Below are 20,494 nucleotides of genomic sequence, written 5' to 3' on the forward strand. Positions count from 1 at the left end.
GAGACAGGCAGCAAGAGAGAGAGACAGCAAGAGAGACAGGCAGCGAGAGAGAGAGAGACAGGCAGCGAGAGAGAGAGACAGGCAGCAAGAGAGAGAGACAGGCAGCGAGAGAGAGAGACAGGCAGCGAGAGAGAGAGACAGGCAGCGAGAGAGACAGACAGGCAGCGAGAGAGACAGACAGGCAGCGAGAGAGACAGACAGGCAGCGAGAGAGACAGACAGGCAGCGAGAGAGAGAGACAGGCAGCGAGAGAGAGAGACAGGCAGCGAGAGAGAGAGACAGGCAGCGAGAGAGAGACAGGCAGCAAGAGAGAGAGACAGGCAGCAGAGAGAGAGACAGGCAGCAAGAGATAGAGACAGGCAGCAAGAGAGAGAGACAGGCAGCAAGAGAGACAGGCAGCGAGAGAGAGAGAGACAGGCAGCAAGAGAGAGAGAGACAGGCAGCAAGAGAGAGAGACAGGCAGCAAGAGAGAGAGACAGGCAGCAAGAGAGAGAGACAGGGTTCGTACAGACAGTGGCAAGTCAAATTCAAGGACTTAAGTACTTTTTCAAGCACTAATATTTATTGTCAAGGACCATGTGACCAATAAAATGTGATTATGCAATTGTTTCTAGTTGCCACCAGATGACAGTATATCGCCACAACCTTAATGGGAAAAAATGACTGTATATTATTCATCACTACCTTATAACTTATACTGAATACATTGCTTTATTATATACATGAATCATAAGTCAGTACTGATGATGTCATTTCAGTATTAATGACTATTGTATTTTTATCGCACATCTACGAAAAAGCATCTCTCTTCCGACTGGCAGGTTTCGTGTCGCTGCTCGGGTTGGCTGAACGCCAGGAGCCTGTCTGAACGCCAGGAGCCTGTTGAGGAGCCTGTCTGAACGCCAGGAGCCTGTCTGAACGCCAGGAGCCTGTCTGAACGCCAGGAGCCTGTCTGAACGCCAGGAGCCTGTCTGAACGCCAGGAGCCTGTCTGAACGCCAGGAGCCTGTCTGAACGCCAGGAGCCTGTCGCGATTGGTAGAAAAGCTCCGGAGGTCATTGCAGAGGAAAAAGTCAACAATATAAAACTGTCGCAGGATGCAGAGTTGTCTTTCCCACTTCACGTGGCTCCTTCAGGGTCAATTCACCCATGGGAATGTTTCATGAGCTGAAATAAAAGATCAGGATTAAGGCAGGATTAAATCTACATGCCCGGTCTTTCAGCTATCCATGGGGCGTTTGGCTGCACCTAATCAGTCAGTTTTGGACCTGCCTGGCTGAGTGGGTGGAATGAACGATCTTGCCCGGACAACCAGAGCGTGAGGAAATAAAACCGGGTAGAACGCAGGACCAATACATTTTTCATAAACATATTTCATCATTTTCTGTTCTCCTTTAATTTTAATTCAAGTACCAACTTGAGAAAATGTCAGATTTTTAAGGTGTTCCATTTCAGAGTGTCAACTCAAGTATTTTAAGCACCTTGTGAACCCTGGAGAGAGAAAGAGCCCAGGGGGGAAAGAGAGAGAGAGAAATGCCGAGAGAGAGGAGACAGAAAGAGTGTGACAGAAAGAGAGAGAGACAAAAAGAGAGAGAGAGAGATGCCGAGAGAGAGGAGACAGAAAGAGAGAGAGAGAGAGAGATGCCGAGAGAGATGCCGAGAGAGAGGAGGCAGAAAGAGTGTGACAGAGAGAGTCATGTTATCGTCCATGAGGAAACAGTATAACTCCAGGAGAAACGGTCAGGTGGTTTGCCTCTCTTCCGTCTCTCTTCACAGGGTGATCTTTGTGTTGCGGAAGCTGGAATTATCCCTGAAAAGAAAACGCACAGATCAATATAAAAAAAGGTTTCATTGTCTATAGAGATAACACAGTGAGTGGTCGTGTGTACACGATGGTGGGAGTGTGAATCGTACTTGAGGCTGTCGTTGTGTGTCTTGTACTCCATGATGGTGTTGGGAGGAAGGTTCAGGACGCGGCGAAGAGTGTCTCGGATTCTAGATGTCGTCACCTGATCGCTGGCCGTCTTATTCCATATAGACAGGATGTCTTCCTAACACACACACACACACACACACACACACACACACACACACACACACACACACACACACACACACGAGTGAGTGGGGCTGAATCTCTAACCGAACACTCGATATGCGCGTTCAGTCAATCTGAAATGCTAGTCGTCGACTCATCGAGGGCTCCACTGTAACCTTTGAAGCCTCTTCATCGACTGGGAATCCTTTGGAAGCCTCTTCATCGACTGGGAATCCTTTGGAAGCCTCTTCATCGACTGGGAATCCTTTGGAAGCCTCTTCATCGACTGGGAATCCTTTGGAAGCCTCTTCATCGACTGGGAATCCTTTGGAAGCCTCTTCATCGACTGGGAATCCTTTGGAAGCCTCTTCATCGACTGGGAATCCTTTGGAAGCCTCTTCATCGACTGGGAATCCTTTGGAAGCCGCTTCATCGACTGGGAATCCTTTGGAAGCCTCTTCATCGACTGGGAATCCTTTGGAAGCCTCTTCATCGACTGGGAATCCTTTGGAAGCCTCTTCATCGACTGGGAATCCTTTGCCAACATCGTACCCTTGGCAGCAAGTTCATCCCAACAATTTCAGCACCTCATTTAGTCACAACTACTTTACCCTCAAAAATAGTAAAATAAGTCAACAGATTTAGCAGTGGTTTCTTTGCAGCAATTCGACCATGAAGGCCTGATTCACGCAGTCTCCTCTGAACAGTTGATGTTGAGATGTGTCTGTTACTTGAACTCTGAGAAGCATTTATTTGGGCTGCAATTTCTGAGGCTGGTAACTCTAATGAACTTATCCTCTGCAGCAGAGGTAACTCTGGGTCTTCCTTTCCTGTGGCGGTCCTCATGAGAGCCAGTTTCATCATAGAGCTTGATGGTTTTTGCGACTGCACTTGAAGAAACTTTCAAAGTTCTTGAAATTTTCCGTATTGACTGACCTTCATGTCTTAAGGTAATGATAGACTGTCATTTCTCTTTGCTTATTTGAGCTGTTCTTGCCATAATATGGACTTGGTCTTTTACCAAATAAGGCAATGTTCTGTCACAAAACAACTGATTGGCTCAAACACATTAAGGAAAGAAATTCAACAAAGTAACAAGGCACACCTGTTAATTGAAAAGCATTCCAGGTGACTACCTCATGAAGCTGGTTGAGAGAATGCCAAGAGTGTGCAAAGCTGTCATCAAGGCAAAGGGTGTCTACTTTGAAGAATCTCAAATATATTTTGATTTGTTTAACACTTCTTTGGTTACTACATGATTCCATATGTGTTATTTCATAGTGTTGATGTCTTCGCTATTATTCTACAATGTAGAAAATAGTAAAAATAAAGAAAAACCCTGGAATGAGAAGGTGTGTCCAAACTTTTGACTGGTACTGTAGTTGCACATATTTTGTACAACTTGCTCACTGTCTATCGGAGGAGCCTATGCCTCCGTCTTTGCCCCAGGTCCCAAGTGTCCGTGTTTCATAACGAGTCACAGGAGATAATGCTCGCAAATTAATTTAGAATTTTTTTACAATGACAAGTGGGACGTCAAGTGGTCATCGTCTCAATGCTCATTTTGGTCCCAAAAAACGTAGTGATCACTATCAGCAAGTGGCCAATCGATAAAGGACTTAGGGCCCAAGAGATTCAGCCTGTGTGTGTGTGTGTGTGTGTGTGTAGTGTGTAGTGTGTAGTGTGTGTGTGTGTGTGCGAGTGTGTGTGTGTGTGTGCGAGTGTGTGTGTGTGTGTGTGTGTGTGTGTGTGTGTGTGTGTGTGTGTGTGTGTGTGTGTGTGTGTGTGTGTGTGTGTGTGTGTGTGTGTGTACCTGGAAGCGTATAGAGACTACCACCCCACAGATCTCCTCTCCCACCATGAACTGTTCTCCCAACATGGCCAGAATAATGTTCTCCCAGAACCTGCTGGCCAGACCTGTCAACAACAACAATATTAACAACATGGCCAGAATAATGTTCTCCCAGAACCGCTGGCCAGACCTGTCAACAACAACAATATTAACAACATGGCCAGAATAATGTTCTCCCAGAACCTGCTGGCCAGACCTGTCATCAACAACAATATTAACAACATGGCCAGACCTGTCAACAACAACAATATTAACAACATGGCCAGAATAATGTTCTCCCAGAACCTGCTGGCCAGACCTGTCAACAACAACAATATTAACAACATGGCCAGACCTGTCAACAACAACAATATTAACAACATGGCCAGAATAATGTTCTCCCAGAACCTGCTGGCCAGACCTGTCAACAACAACAATATTAACAACATGGCCAGAATAATGTTCTCCCCAGAACCTGCTGGCCAGACCTGTCAACAACAACAATATTAACAACATGGCCAGACCTGTCAACAACAACAATATTAACAACATGGCCAGAATAATGTTCTCCCAGAACCTGCTGGCCAGACCTGTCAACAACAACAATATTAACAACATGGCCAGAATAATGTTCTTAGACCGCTGCGTCACTCAGGAGCCCAAACATCCTATTAGCGTTCTGAGCTCTAATTTAAACCTGCCTGTTAATATTGTTCTGACTGTATTGATGACCGATAGGGATTCAAAAAATTGTAGTTCTTCTTTTGAATCCTTATCGAAACTACAGTGTCTGTGGGGTCACGTTGCACTTCCTAAGGCTTCCATTGGCTGTCAACAGCCTTTAGAAACGTGTTTCATCCTTCTCCTGTTACTGGGCAGAAAATAGGAGCTCAGTCAATGAGTGGACTGCCTGGGACCAGTGAGTTGTTTACTGCGCGGGGCACGTTTGGTCGCGCCCGTTCCTTCTTTTTCCTCTGCAATGAATACGCTATTGTCCGGTTGGAATATTATCGACGTTTTATGCTAAAAAGACCCTAAGGATTGATTGTAAACAACGTTTGACATGTTTTTACAGAACGGTAATGGAACTATGACTTTTCGTGTCTGGATTTTCGGTAATGGAACTAGTCGACTCCAGAACTTGGCGGGTATCTGTATAGCTTCCTTTGATGGCTGAGCTATGTACTCAGAATATTGAACAATGTGCTTTCTCCATAAAGCTATTTTAAAATCTGACACAGCGGTTGCATTAAGAAGTATATCTATAATTCTTTCAATAACTGTTGTAAATTTTATCAACGTTTATGATGATTATTTTTGTAAATTGATGCGCTCATTCACCGGGAGTTTTGGTGGGAATACATTTTCTGAACATCACGCGCCAATGTAAAATGGGGTTTTTGGATATAAATATGAACTTTATCGAGCAAAACATACATGTATTGTGTAACATTGAGTCCTATGAATGTCATCTGATGAAGATCATCAAAGGTTAGTGAATATTTTAGCTCTATTTTTGGTTGTTGTGATGCATGTCCTTGCTTGGAAAATGGCTGTGTGGTTTTTCTTGTGAAGTTTATGTCCTAACATAATCTAATTTTATGCTTTGCCAGTAAAGCCTTTCTGAAATCGGACAATGTGGTTAGATTAACGAGAAGTTTATCTTTAAAATGGTGTAAAATAGTTGATTGTTTGAGAAAATGAAATTATGAGATTTTTGCTGTTTTGTATTTGCCGCCCTGCTGTTTCACTGGCTGTTGAATAGTGTGTCCCGCAGGTGGGACGGTAGCGTCCCACATAGCCCATAGAAGTTGTTATTTTGGCATTTTTGCCCAAAGTCGACATTTAAAAAGGGAGGTTTAGAGGGAAAAAAACAAACAGGTTGCGCAGCCTCAGCCTAATAATAATAAATAATAATAATAATAAAAACTACAGACCTTTTCGCAGCCTGATGATCCACTTCCCCCGTTCTTGTTAGCTTCATCCTGGAGGGTTACACACAAAGATACAGTTGAAGTCGGAAGTTTACATACACCTTAGCCAATACATTTAAACTCACTTTTCACAATTCTGACATTTAATCCTAGTAAAAATTCTCTGTCTTAGGTCAGTTAGGATCACCACTTTATTTTAAGAATGTGAAATGTCAGAATAATAGTAGAGAATTATTTCTTTCAGCTTTTATTTCTTTCATCACATTCCCAGTGGGTCAGAAGTTTAGATATACTAAATACTAATTGAGTGTCATTGCCTTTAAATTGTTTAACTTGGGTCAAACGTTTCTGGTAGCCTTCCACAAGCTTTTCACAATAAGTTGGGTGAATTTTGGCCCATTCCTCCCGACAGAGCTGGTGTAACTGGAGTCAGGTTTGTAGGCCTCCTTGCTCGCACACACTTTTTCAGTTCTGCCCACTAATGTTCTATGGGATTGAGGTCAGGGCTTTGTGATGGCCACTCCAATACCTTGACTTTGTTGTCCTTAAGCCATTTTGCCACAACTTTAGAAGTATGCTTGGGGTCATTGTCCATTTGGAAGACCCATTTGCGACCAAGCTTTAACTTCCTGACTGATGTCTTGAGATGTTGCTTCAATTTATCCACATCATTTTCCTGCCTCATGATGCCATCTATTTTGTGAAGTGCACCAGTCCCTCCTGCAGCAAAGCACCCCCCACAACATGATGCTGCCACCCCGTGCTTCACGGTTGGGATGGTGTTCTTCGGCTTGAAAGCCTCCCCCTTTTTCTCTGAAAATAACGATGGTCATTATGGCCAAACAGTTCTATTTTTGTTTCATCAGACCAGAGGACATTTCTCCAAAAAGTACATTCCTTGTCCCCATGTGCAGTTGCAAACCATAGTCTGGCTTTTTTATGGCGGTTTTGGAGCAGTGGCTTCTTCCTTGCTGAGCGGTCTTTCAGGTTATGTCGATATAGGACTGCGTTTTACTGTGGATATAGATACTTAGCCAGTTTTAATATGTTTATAAGTAGCCTAGCGGTAGTAATTATTGTGTTATGGGTTGGATGGACCCTGGTTCAGCGGTCTAAGGCCCTGATGGATTGTATTTGGGCAGAGGGGAAGGGGGGCCTGTCTCTGAGGACAAGAACGATAAAGGTTGAATAGAAGGCATTTGTCTAGAGAGAGAGTGTTGTAGAACAGTAATTACAATCCATCTTATATCTGTACTTGTTTAGTTTACATGGCGCCTTCGGAAAGTATTCAGACCCCTTCTCCACATTTTGATACGTTACAGCCTTATTCGAAAATTGATTAAATAAAGAAATCCTCAATCTACACACAATACCCCATAATGACATCACAATACCCCATAATGACACCACAATACCCCATAATGACACCACAATACCCCATAATGACACCACAATACCCCCATAATGACACCACAATGCCCCATAATGACAAAGCAAAAACAGGTTGAGCCATTTTTGCTAAATAATAAAAACCTAACAGAAATACCTGATTTACATGAATTCAGACCCTTTGCTATGACACTCGAAATTGAGCTCAGGTGCATCCATGTATGGAGTAAAAAGTACATTATTTTCTTTAGGAATGTAGTGGAGTAAAAGTTTTCAAAAATATAAACAGCAAAGTAAATCTAATTTTAAATCTAATTTTATTAGTCACATAGTAGACCTTACAGTGAAATGCTGAATACAACAGGTGTAGTAGACCTCACAGTGAAATGCTGAATACAACAGGTGTAGTAGACCTCACAGTGAAATGCTGAATACAACAGGTGTAGTAGACCTCACAGTGAAATGCTGAATACAACAGGTGTAGTAGACCTCACAGTGAAATGCTGAATACAACAGGTGTAGTAGACCTCACAGTGATATGCTGAATACAACAGGTGTAGTAGACCTCACAGTGAAATGCTGAATACAACAGGTGTAGTAGACCTCACAGTGAAATGCTGAATACAACAGGTGTAGTAGACCTCACAGTGAAATGCTGAATACAACAGGTGTAGTAGACCTCACAGTGAGATGCTGAATACAACAGGTGTAGTAGACCTCACAGTGAAATGCTGAATACAACAGGTGTAGTAGACCTCACAGTGAAATGCTGAATACAACAGGTGTAGTAGACCTCACAGTGAAATGCTGAATACAACAGGTGTAGTAGACCTTACCGTGAAATGCTGAATACAACAGGTGTAGTAGACCTTACCGTGAAATGCTGAATACAACAGGTGTAGTAGACCTTACAGTGAAATGCTTACTTACACCAACCCTACGGTGAAGCAAGTCTTATGGCTTGGGGGTAGAAGCTGTTCAGAAGCCTTTTGGTCCTAGACTTGGCTCTCCAGTCCCGTGTGGTAGCAGAGAGAACAGTCTATGAATTGGCTGGGGTCTTTGACAATTTTTAGGGCCTTCCTCTGACACCGCCTGGTATAGAGGTCCTGGATGGCAGGGAGCTTGGCCCCGGTGATGTACTGGGCCGTACGCACTACCCTCTGTAGTGCCTTGCGGTCGGAGGCCGAGCAGTTGCCGTACCAGGCGGTGATGCAACCAGTCAGGATGCTCTCGATGGTGCAGCTGTAGAAACGTTTGAGGATCTGAGGACCCATGGCAAATCTTTTCAGTCTCCTGAGGGGAATAGGTTTTGTCGTGCCCTCTTCATGACTGTCTTGGTGTGCTTGGACCATGTTAGTTTGTTAGTGATGTGGACACCAAGGAACTTGAAGCTCTCAACCTGCTCCACTACAGCCCCGTCGATTAGAACGGGGGCGTGCTCGGTCCTCCTTTTCCTGTAGTCCACAATCATCTCCTTTGTCTTGATCACGTTGAAGGATAGGTTGTTGTCCTGGCACCACACGGCCAGGTCTCTGACCTCCTCCCTATAGGCCGTCTCATCGTTGTCGGTGATCAGGCTGAACACTGTTGTGTCGTCAGCAAACTTAATGGTGTTGGAGTCGTGCCTGGCCGTGCAGTCATGGGTGAACAGGGAGTACAGGAGGGGACTGAGCACGCACCCCTGAGGGACCCCCGTGTTGAGGCTCAGCGTGGCGGATGTGTTGTTACCTAATCTTACCACCTGGGGCGGCCCATCAGGAAGTCCAGGATCCAGTTGCAGAGGGAGGTGTTTAGTCCCAGGGTCCTTAGCTTAGTGATGAGCTTTGAGGGCACTATGGTGTTGAACGCTGAGCTGTAGTCAATGAACAGCATTCTCACGTAGGTGTTCCTTTTGTCCAGGTGGGAAAGGGCAGTGTGGAGTGCAATAGAGATTGATTCATCTGTGGATCTGTTTGGGCGGTATGCAAATTGGAGTGGGTCTAGGGTTTCTAGGATAATGGTGTTGATGTGAGCCATGACCAGCTTTCAAAGCACTTCATGGCTACGGACGTGAGTGCTACGGGTCTGTAGTCATTTAGGCAGGTTGCCTTTGTGTTCCTGGACACAGGGACTATGGTGGTCTGCTTGAAACATGTTGGTATTACAGACTCAGACAGGGAGAGGTTGAAAATGTCAGTGAAGACACTTGCCAGTAGGTCAGCGCACGCTCGGAGTACACGTCCTGGTAATCTGTCTGGCCCTGAGGCCTTGTAAATAGGTCGTCATTCACATCGGCTACGGAGAGCGTGATCACACAGTCTTCCGGTACAGCTGGTGCTCTCATGCATGTTTCAGTGTTATTTGCCTCGGCCGAGCATAAAAGTAGTTTAGCTCGCTTGGTAGGCTCGTGTCACTGGGCGGATCTCGGCTGTGCTTCCCTTGTTGTCTGTAATGGTTTGTAGTCTGATAAGTAGTACTTTAAAGTACTACTTAAGTAGTTTTTTGGGGTAATTTAAACCACTGATCATACCCAGGAAGACTTGAGGCTGTAATCGCTGCCAAAGGTTCTTCAACAAAGTACTGAGTAACGGGTCTGAATACTAATGTAAATGTTACATTTGTTTTTATTTTTATTCATTACAAGAATGTGTAAAAACCTGGTTTTTGCCCCAACCCTAACCTGGTTTTGCCCCAACCCTAACCTGTTTTTTGCCCCAACCTAACCTGTTTTTTGCCCCAACCCTAACCTGTTTTTTGCCCCAACCCTAACCTGGTTTTTTCCCCAACCCGTTTTTGCCCCAACCCTAACCTGTTTTTTGCCCCAACCCCTAACCTGGTTTTTGCCCCAACCCGGTTTTGCCAACCCCTAACCTGGTTTTTGCCCCAACCCTAACCTGGTTTTCGCCCCAACCCTAACCTGGTTTTGCCCTAACCCTAACCTGGTTTTTGCCCTAACCCTAACCTGGTTTTGCCCCAACCCTAACCTGGTTTTTGCCCCAACCCTAACCTGGTTTTTGCCCCAACCCTAACCTGGTTTTTGCCCCAACCCTAACCTGGTTTTTGCCCCAACCCTAACCTGGTTTTTGCCCCAACCCTAACCTGGTTTTTGCCCTAACCCTAACCTGGTTTTGCCCTAACCCTAACCTGGTTTTTGCCCTTTGTCATTATGGGGTAGTGTGTAGGTTACAGCTGTATTCTAAAATGGATTAAATTGTTTCCCCCTCAAATCTACACAGAATATAAAACAACAACAAAGCCATTTCCCCTAATTTATTAAACTGAAATACTCCATTTACATAAATATTCAGACCCTTTACTCAGCACTTTGAAGCACCTTTGGCAGCGATTACGGCCTTGAGTCTTTGGTATAAAGCTACAAGCACACCTGTATTTGGGGAGTTTCTCCCATTCTTCTCTGCAGATCCTCTCAAGCTCTGTCAGGTTGGACGGGGAGTGTCGCTGCACAGCTATTTTCAGGTCTCTCCAGAGATGTTTGATTGGGTTCAAGTCCGGGCTCTGGCCGGGCCACTCAAGGACATTCAAAGACTTGTCCCGAAGCCACTCCTGAGTTGTCTTGGCTGTGTGCTTTGGGTCGTTGTCCTGTTGGAAGGTGAACCTCGCCCCAGTCCGAGGTCCTGAGGGCTCTGGAGCAGGTTTTCATCAAGTATCTCTTTACTTTGCTCTGTTCATCTTTCCCCTCGATCCTGACAAGTCTCCCAGTCCCTGCCGCTGAAAACCATTCCCACAGTATGATGCTGCCACCACCATGCTTCACCGTAGGGATGGTGCCAGGTTTCCTCCAGACGTGACGCTTGGCATTCAGGCCAAAGAGTTAAATCTTGGTTTCATCAGACCAGAGAATCTTGTTTCTGATGGTCAGAGTCCTCTAGATGCCTTTTGGCAAACTCCAAGCGGGCTGTCATGTTCCTTTTACTGAGGAGTGGCTTCCGTCTGGCCACTCTACCATAAAGGCCTGATTGGTGGAGTGCTGCAGAGATGGTTGTCCTTCTGGAAGGTTCTCCCATCTCCACAGAGGAACTCTGGAGCTCTGTTAGAGTGACCATCGGGTTCTTGGTCACCTCCCTGACCAAGGCCCTTCTCCCCGATTGCTCAGTTTGGCCGGGCGGCCAGCTCTTAGGAAGAGTCTTGCTGGTTCCAAACTTCTTCCATTTAAGAATGATGGAGGCCACTGTGTTCTTGGGGACCTTCAATGCTACAGAATCTTTTCGGTTCACTTCCCCAGGTCTGTGCCTCAACAAAATCCTGTCTCGGAGCTCTATGGACAATTCCTTCGACATCATTGCCTGTTTTTTGCTCTGACATACATTGTCAACTGTGGGACCTTATATAGACAGGTGTGTGCCTTTCCAAATCATGTCCAATCAATTGAATTTACCACAGGTGGACACCAATCAGGTTGTAGAAACATCTCAAGGATGATCAATGGAAACAGGATGCACCTGAGCTCAATTTCGAGTCTCATAGCAAAGGGTAGGTGTTAAAAACCTGTTTTCGCTTTGTCATTATGGGGTACTGTGTGTAGATAGAAAAAAATAAATATTGAATCCATTCTAGAATAAGGCTGTAACAAAATGTGGAAAAAGTCAGGGGTCTGAATACTTTCTGAAAGCACTGAATTACCTCCCACATGGGCTTGATTCCCTCTTTAAACAGGTGGAAGTCAGAGTGTCCAGTCAGATCTCCCGGTCGAACCAGGTGACTGTAGAACTTCCAGAACTGCTCCACCTGCCAACCAATCACAGGATTACAATATATCAACCAATCACAGGATTACAATATCAACCAATCACAGGATTACAATATCAACCAATCACAGGATTACAATATCAACCAATCACAGGACAAGAGGATAACATCAACTACATGATGCGTGTTAGTGGTGTGTGTGTGTGTGTGTGTGTGTGTGTGTGTGTGTGTGTGTGTGTGTGTGTGTGTGTTAGTGGTGTGTGTGTGTGTGTGTGTGTTAGTGGTGTGTGTGTGTGTGTTAGTGGTGTGTGTGTGTGTTAGTGGTGTGTGTGTGTGTGTGTGTGTGTGTGTGTTAGTGGTGTGTGTTAGTGGTGTGTGTGTGTGTGTTAGTGGTGTGTGTGTGTGTGTGTTAGTGGTGTGTGTGTGTGTGTGTTAGTGGTGTGTGTGTGTGTGTGTTAGTGGTGTGTGTGTGTGTGTTAGTGGTGTGTGTGTGTGTGTGTTAGTGGTGTGTGTGTGTGTGTTAGTGGTGTGTGTGTGTGTGTTGTAGTGTGTGTGTGTGTGTGTGTGTGTGTGTGTGTGTGTGTGTGTGTGTGTGTGTGTGTGTGTGTGTGTTAGTGGTGTGTGTGTTAGTGGTGTGTGTGTGTGTGTGTGTGTGTGTGTGTGTGTGTGTGTGTGTGTGTGTGTGTGTGTGTGTGTGTGTTAGTGGTGTGTGTGTGTGTGTGTGTGTTAGTGGTGTGTGTGTGGTGTGTGTGTGTGTTAGTGGTGTGTGTGTGTGTGTGTGTTAGTGGTGTGTGTGTGTACTGACCGAGGCCACCGTGCCGATCTGTCTGATGTTCTGTTCATAACTCTGTGTGTTGGCGGGTCGGGACGGAGTCCTCCGGGAATACCACAAGGTATAATTATACTGGAGAGGATGTTCCCCTGCTGCAGGACTCACCGTCTGACACACACACACACACACACACACACACACACACACACACACACACACACACACACACACACACACACACACACAGTATATGAGGCATTAGATTCAACAGAGACATTATATGAGGAGCGGTAGAGATCCTCTGAATGATCGGCTATGAAAAGCCAACTGACATTTACTCCTGAGGTGCTGACCTGTTGCACCCTCTACAACCACTGTGATTATTATTATTTGACCCTGCTGGTCATTTATGAACATTTGAACATCTTGGCCATGTGCTGTTATAATCTCCACCCGGCACAGCCAGAAGAGGACTGGCCTCCCCTCATAGCCTGGTTCCTCTGGTCTACCCAGTACAGCCAGTAGAGGACTGGCCTCCCCTCATAGCCTGGTTCCTCTCTACCCAGTACAGCCAGAAGAGGACTGGCCACCCCTCAGAGCCTGGTTCCTCTCTACCCAGTACAGCCAGTAGAGGACTGGCCACCCCTCAGAGCCTGGTTCCTCTGGTCTACCCAGTACAGCCAGTAGAGGACTGGTCACCCCTCATAGCCTGGTTCCTCTCTACCCAGTACAGCCAGTAGAGGACTGGCCACCCCTCAGAGCCTGGTTCCTCTCTACCCAGTACAGCCAGTAGAGGACTGGCCACCCCTCAGAGCCTGGTTCCTCTCTACCCAGTACAGCCAGAAGAGGACTGGTCACCCCTCAGAGCCTGGTTCCTCTCTACCCAGTACAGCCAGTAGAGGACTGGTCACCCTCATAGCCTGGTTCCTCTCACCCAGTACAGCCAGTAGAGGACTGGCCACCCCTCATAGCCTGGATCCTCTGGTCTACCCAGTACAGCCAGTAGAGGACTGGTCACCCCTCAGAGCCTGGTTCCTCTAGTCTACCCAGTACAGCCAGTAGAGGACTGGCCACCCCTCAGAGCCTGGTTCCTCTCTACCCAGTACAGCCAGTAGAGGACTGGTCACCCCTCAGAGCCTGGTTCCTCTGGTCTACCCAGTACAGCCAGTAGAGGACTGGTCACCCCTCAGAGCCTGGTTCCTCTCTACCCAGTACAGCCAGTAGAGGACTGGTCACCCCTCAGAGCCTGGTTCCTCTGGTCTACCCAGTACAGCCAGTAGGAGGACTGGTCACCCCTCAGAGCCTGGTACCTCTCTACCCAGTACAGCCAGAAGAGGACTGGTCACCCCTCAGAGCCTGGTTCCTCTGGTCTACCCAGTACAGCCAGTAGAGGACTGGTCACCCCTCATAGCCTGGTTCCTCTGGTCTACCCAGTACAGCCAGTAGAGGACTGGTCACCCCTCAGAGCCTGGTTCCTCTCTACCCAGTACAGCCAGTAGAGGACTGGTCACCCCTCATAGCCTGGTTCCTCTCTACCCAGTACAGCCAGTAGAGGACTGGTCACCCCTCAGAGCCTGGTTCCTCTCTACCCAGTACAGCCAGTAGAGGACTGGTCACCCCTCAGAGTCTGGTTCCTCTGGTCTACCCAGTACAGCCAGTAGAGGACTGGTCACCCCTCATAGCCTGGTTCCTCTCTACGCAGTACAGCCAGTAGAGGACTGGTCACCCCTCAGAGCCTGGTTCCTCTGGTCTACCCAGTACAGCCAGTAGAGGACTGGTCACCCCTCAGAGCCTGGTTCCTCTGGTCTACCCAGTACAGCCAGTAGAGGACTGGTCACCCCTCAGAGCCTGGTTCCTCTCTACCCAGTACAGCCAGAAGAGGACTGGTCACCCCTCAGAGCCTGGTTCCTCTGGTCTACCCAGTACAGCCAGAAGAGGACTGGTCACCCCTCAGAGCCTGGTTCCTCTCTACCCAGTACAGCCAGTAGAGGACTGGCCACCCCTCAGAGCCTGGTTCCTCTCTACCCAGTACAGCCAGTAGAGGACTGGTCACCCCTCAGAGCCTGGTTCCTCTCTACCCAGTACAGCCAGAAGAGGACTGGTCACCCCTCAGAGCCTGGTTCCTCTGGTCTACCCAGTACAGCCAGTAGAGGACTGGTCACCCCTCAGAGCCTGGTTCCTCTGGTCTACCCAGTACAGCCAGTAGAGGACTGGCCACCCCTCAGAGCCTGGTTCCTCTCTACCCGGCACAGCCAGAAGAGGACTGGCCACCCCTCAGAGCCTGGTTCCTCTCTACCCAGTACAGCCAGTAGAGGACTGGTCACCCCTCAGAGCCTGGTTCCTCTGGTCTACCCAGTACAGCCAGAAGAGGACTGGCCACCCCTCAGAGCCTGGTTCCTCTGGTCTACCCAGTACAGCCAGTAGAGGACTGGTCACCCCTCAGAGCCTGGTTCCTCTGGTCTACCCAGTGCAGCCAGAAGAGGACTGGTCACCCCTCATAGCCTGGTTCCTCTCTACCCAGTACAGCCAGAAGAGGACTGGTCACCCCTCAGAGCCTGGTTCCTCTCTACCCAGTACAGCCAGTAGAGGACTGGTCACCCCTCATAGCCTGGTTCCTCTGGTCTACCCAGTACAGCCAGTAGAGGACTGGCCACCCCTCATAGCCTGGTTCCTCTCTACCCAGTACAGCCAGTAGAGGACTGGTCACCCCTCATAGCCTGGTTCCTCTCTACCCAGTACAGCCAGAAGAGGACTGGTCACCCCTCAGAGCCTGGTTCCTCTCTACCCAGTACAGCCAGTAGAGGACTGGTCACCCCTCATAGCCTGGTTCCTCTCTACCCAGTACAGCCAGTAGAGGACTGGTCACCCCTCAGAGCCTGGTTCCTCTGGTCTACCCAGTACAGCCAGTAGAGGACTGGTCACCCCTCAGAGCCTGGTTCCTCTGGTCTACCCAGTACAGCCAGTAGAGGACTGGTCACCCCTCAGAGCCTGGTTCCTCTCTAGGTTTCTTCCTAGGTTCTGGCCTTTCTAGGGAGTTTTTCCTAGGGAGTTTTTCCTAGGGGAGTTTTTCCTAGGGGAGTTTTTCCTAGCCACCGTGCTTCTACACCTGCATTGCTTGCTGTTTGGGGGTTTTAGGCTGGGTTTCTGTACAGCACTTTGAGATATGAGCTGATGTAAGAAGGGCTTTATAAATACATTTGATTTGATTTGATTTGTACCCAACGTTTTGCGTCCGGTAGTGTGTCACTTGCGTTTTTAATCTCCTGTTCACGTGATCAACAATTCGTAAACAACAGAACAAGTCTGTCAGTGATGCCAGTCTAGTTCTGGATATGGCCGTATTTAAGGATGTGGTATATTACTGTTGGCGATGAGCATATTTTGGAAGTTGGATTAGCAAAAATACATACAATGAGTTGGAGACTAACCCTTCATTTATCCTGGAAAAATGTATTCTCTGAAAGTTTTGATTTGTAGTTTTGTAGTAAAAGTCAGTGTGAATGGTGAGACGATCCTACACACAGATGGAAGCGAGGAGACTAGTGCTATGCTGTCTGCTGAAACTCAGAATGGCTCCCAATATCCTGCAAAAACAAGCACTGCAGTAGCGTAGCCAGAGATGTGTTGGTGGACCTGCAGAATGCTGGGTAGGCCAAAATATTTAAATAACTTCCTGCAATTCTACAGAAAATATGCCATTGTACACATTTTGCAATTTTGCCATGAGGCTGAGCGAATTCAGCTGTTTTATAGCACATTTTCAGCCATTATACACATTTTGCAATAGGGCAGAGGAAAATGTGCAGTTTTAAAGCTAATTAAAGCAGGGTCTGGGGTGGTACAGGGGGGGGTTTTGGAGGGTCAGAGGTCAGGGTTTTGGGAGGGGCAGAGGTCAGGGTTTTGGGAGGTGCAGAGGTCAGGGTTTTGGGAGGGGGTTCACTGCGTATGTGTCTGGTGGTTCTGCGTACCTTGCGTCTGTTGTTGTTGATGGAGCCGTCTTCTCCCGATTACAGACCGTCTCATCCTGGTCCTCTGGGTCGTCATCTTTCAGACTGGGGAGAGAATATACACCCATTATACACCCATTATACACCCAAACACTGCTGATACCCTGGGTCGTCATCTTTCAGACTGGGGGAGAGAATATACACCCATTATACACCCTAACACTGCTGATACCCTGGGTCGTCATCTTTCAGACTGGGGGAGAGAATATACACCCATTATACACCCTAACACTGCTGATACCCTGGGTCGTCATCTTTCAGACTGGGGGAGAGAATATACACCCATTATACACCCTAACACTGCTGATACCCTGGGTCGTCATCTTTCAGACTGGGGGGAGAGAATATACACCCATTATACACCCTAACACTGCTGATACCCTGGGTCGTCATCTTTCAGACTGGGGGGAGAGAATATACACCCATTATACACCCAAACACTGCTGATACCCTGGGTCGTCATCTTTCAGACTGGGGGAGAGAATATACACCCATTATACACCCTAACACTGCTGATACCCTGGGTCGTCATCTTTCAGACTGGGGGAGAGAATATACACCCATTATACACCCAAACACTGCTGATACCCTGGGTCGTCACCTTTCAGACTGGGGGGAGAGAATATACACCCATTATACACCCTAACACTGCTGGTCCCCTGGGTCGTCACCTTTCAGACTGGGGGGAGAGAATATACACCCATTATACACCCTAACACTGCTGATACCCTGGGTCGTCATCTATAATGTGTGTATGTGTACACACACGGACAGCTAGTTAGCTGGATAGAGACCTGACCTCAAACCCATCGAATACTTTTGGGATTAATTGGAACGCTGATTGCGAGCTGAATGGAAGCAAGTCCCCACAGCAATGTACCAACATCTAGTGGAAAGCCTTCCCAGAAGAGAGGAGGCTGTTATAGCAGCAATGTTCCAACATCTAGTGGAAAGCCTTCCCAGAAGAGAGGAGGCTGTTATAGCAGCAATGTTCCAACATCTAGTGGAAAGCCTTCCCAGAAGAGTGGAGGCTGTTATAGCAGCAATGTTCCTACATCTAGTGGAAAGCCTTCCCAGAAGAGTGGAGGCTGTTATAGCAGCAATGTTCCAACATTCGGTGACTGTGGTGTCTGGGTAGCTGCTAGCTAACGTTAGCTAAGTGGTGACTGTGAGGTAGCGCGAGCTTGAACGTTAGCTAAGTGGTGACTGTGGGTAGCTGCTAGCTAACGTTAGCTAAGTGGTGACTGTGGGTAGCAGCTAACGTTAGCTAAGTGGTGACTGTGGGTAGCTGCTAGCTAACGTTAGCTAAGTGGTGACTGTGGGTAGCTGCTAGCTAACGTTAGCTAAGTGGTGACTGTGGGTAGCTGCTAGCTAACGTTAGCTAGTGGTGACTGTGGGTAGCTGCCAGCTAACGTTAGCTAAGTGGTGACTGTGGGTAGCTGCTAGCTAACGTTAGCTAGTGGTGACTGTGGGTAGCTGCTAGCTAACGTTAGCTGAAGTGGTGACTGTGGGTAGCTGCTAGCTAACGTTAGCTAAGTGGTGACTGTGGGTAGCTGCTAGCTAACGTTAGCTAAGTGGTGACTGTGGGTAGCTGCTAGTTAACGTTAGCTAAGTGGTGACTGTGGGTAGCTGCTAGCTAACGTTAGCTAAGTGGTGACTGTGGGTAGCTGGCTAGCTAACGTTAGCTAAGTGGTGACTGTGGGTAGCTGCTAGCTAACGTTAGCTAAGTGGTGACTGTGGGTAGCTGCTAGTTAACGTTAGCTAAGTGGTGACTGTGGGTAGCTGCTAGCTAACGTTAGCTAAGTGGTGACTGTGGGTAGCTGCTAACTAACGTTAGCTAAGTGGTGACTGTGGGTAGCTGTTAGCTAAGTGGTGACTGTGGGTTGCTGATAACTACCCACATTCACCACTTAGCTTACTAAATCAACCATAGCATCTTAATGATAAACTACATTACAGAATGGGAACCATGGCTAGCACAGACGGGCAGACAACTTACTGTTCAAATTGGTTCATCTCAGCTTCGATCAGTCTTCTTCAGAGTAGCGAACCTCAGGACAACCTGGTTTGTTAAGTAGTTTCAAAGTTCCTAGATAATCGCTTTAATTAGCTAGCTGGGTAAACGTGTTTATTAGCTAGCTGGCTAAACGTGTTTATTAGCTAGCTGGCTAAACGTGTTTATTAGCTAGCTGGCTAAGTTACCACGCCGGCTAAATTACCTCGCCAACTAATTTCAAAACAAGCAAGATAGCTAGCTGCGTCTCTGCACAGTTCTACATGTGAAGGCAAGCAGACGGGTCGGTGGATGGGACAAACAGAAAGAAGTCAAAGTCCTAAGCGAAACGCCCTTTGAATGCCCCAGCTCCGTTCATTACTGGAATGTATTGATGGATTGTTGTTGAGATGGATGGATGGCCTGCTTTCGTATTTTAGATCATGAATAATCAACAGCATCATGTAATACATGTTGCGGAACGGTATGCGCATACAGTATCTGAAGGGGCGCCTAAGGCACTGCATCTTAGTGCTAAGGCGGCACCACAAACCCTGGTTCGATTCCAGCCTGTATCACAACCGGCCGTGATTGGGAGCCCCATAGGGCGGCACACAATTGGCCCAGCGTCATCCGGGTTAGGGTTTGGCCGGGGGTAGGCCGTCATTGTGAATAAGAATTTGTTCATAGTTGACTTGCCTAGTTAAATAAAGGTTAAATAAAAATCTGAATAACTGCAGTTGTATTACCACAAGATGGCGCTGTCTGTCATCAGAATAACAGCGAGGCTATTGCGATGGTTTGACGTTTTTTGGGACCTATATTGGTTTATTAAGCCAGGCAAGCTCAAACAATCGCAGATAAAGTATTCCATTTCAAACTAAGGTCTGTCTGGTCGATCATCAAATTTCTATTTGTCATTTAGCAGATGCTCTTATCCAGAACGACGACAGGAGCCGATTAGGGTTAAGTGCCTTCCTCAAAGGTGCAGACAGATTGTTCACCTAGTTGGCTCGGGATTCAAAACCAGCGACATTTCAATGTGTCTATCAAGTTTTAGAACATATTTTAATCATGGGTTTATCTCAATGCATCTTTCCTTGAATCCTTCCATCCTTTCCTCGCCGCCTTATCAACTGTTCAAGGTCCCTTCCCTCAGGCAAGAAAGGATGCAAGGAATTAAGATGAATTAAAAGAGCCAATGTGAGTGTGTATATAGAGGTGTGTACAGAGGTGTGGTGTGTATAGAGGTGGTGTGTATATAGAGGTGTGGTGTGTGTATAGAGGTGGTGTGTATAGAGGTGTGGTGTGTATAGAGGTGGTGTATATAGAGGTGTGGTCTGTATAGTGTGTATAGAGGTGTGGTGTGTATAGAGGTGTGGTGTATGTAGAGGTGTGGTGTATATAGAGGTGTGGTGTGTATAGAGGTGGTGTATATAGAGGTGTGGTGTGTATAGTGTGTATAGAGGTGTGGTGTGTATAGAGGTGTGGTGTATATAGAGATGTGGTGTATATAGAGGTGTGTATAGAGGTGTGGTGTGTATAGAGGTGGTGTATATAGAGGTGTGGTGTGTATAGAGGTGTGGTGTATGTAGAGGTGTGGTGTATATAGAGGTGTGGTGTGTATAGAGGTGGTGTATATAGAGGTGTGGTGTGTATAGTGTGTATAGAGGTGTGGTGTGTATAGAGGTGTGGTGTATATAGAGGTGTGGTGTATATAGAGGTGTGGTGTGTATAGTGTGTATAGAGGTGTGGTGTGTATAGAGGTGTGGTGTATAGAGGGTGTGGTGTGTATAGTTTGTATAGAGGTGTGGTGTGTATAGAGGTGTGGTGTATATAGAGGTGT

General features: G+C 47.0%; 1 protein-coding gene across 1 annotated transcript; it reads right to left on the reverse strand.

The window, feature by feature from the left end:
- Nucleotides 1-1,600: 1,600 nt before the first annotated feature.
- LOC106608398 (eukaryotic translation initiation factor 4E type 2) lies at nt 1,601-19,023 on the reverse strand. The gene is given in 10 exon segments (XM_045700631.1): nt 1,601-1,808; nt 1,913-2,049; nt 3,850-3,953; nt 5,805-5,828; nt 5,831-5,852; nt 11,811-11,915; nt 12,682-12,816; nt 16,617-16,651; nt 16,654-16,700; nt 18,655-19,023. Coding segments are annotated over 10 exon segments (666 nt in total). The 5' UTR covers nt 18,672-19,023; the 3' UTR covers nt 1,601-1,768.
- Between the last annotated feature and the right edge of the window lie 1,471 nt (nt 19,024-20,494).

Source organism: Salmo salar, chromosome ssa18, assembly GCF_905237065.1.
Source record: "Salmo salar chromosome ssa18, Ssal_v3.1, whole genome shotgun sequence".
In the NCBI taxonomy this organism is placed as follows: Eukaryota; Metazoa; Chordata; class Actinopteri; order Salmoniformes; family Salmonidae; genus Salmo; species Salmo salar.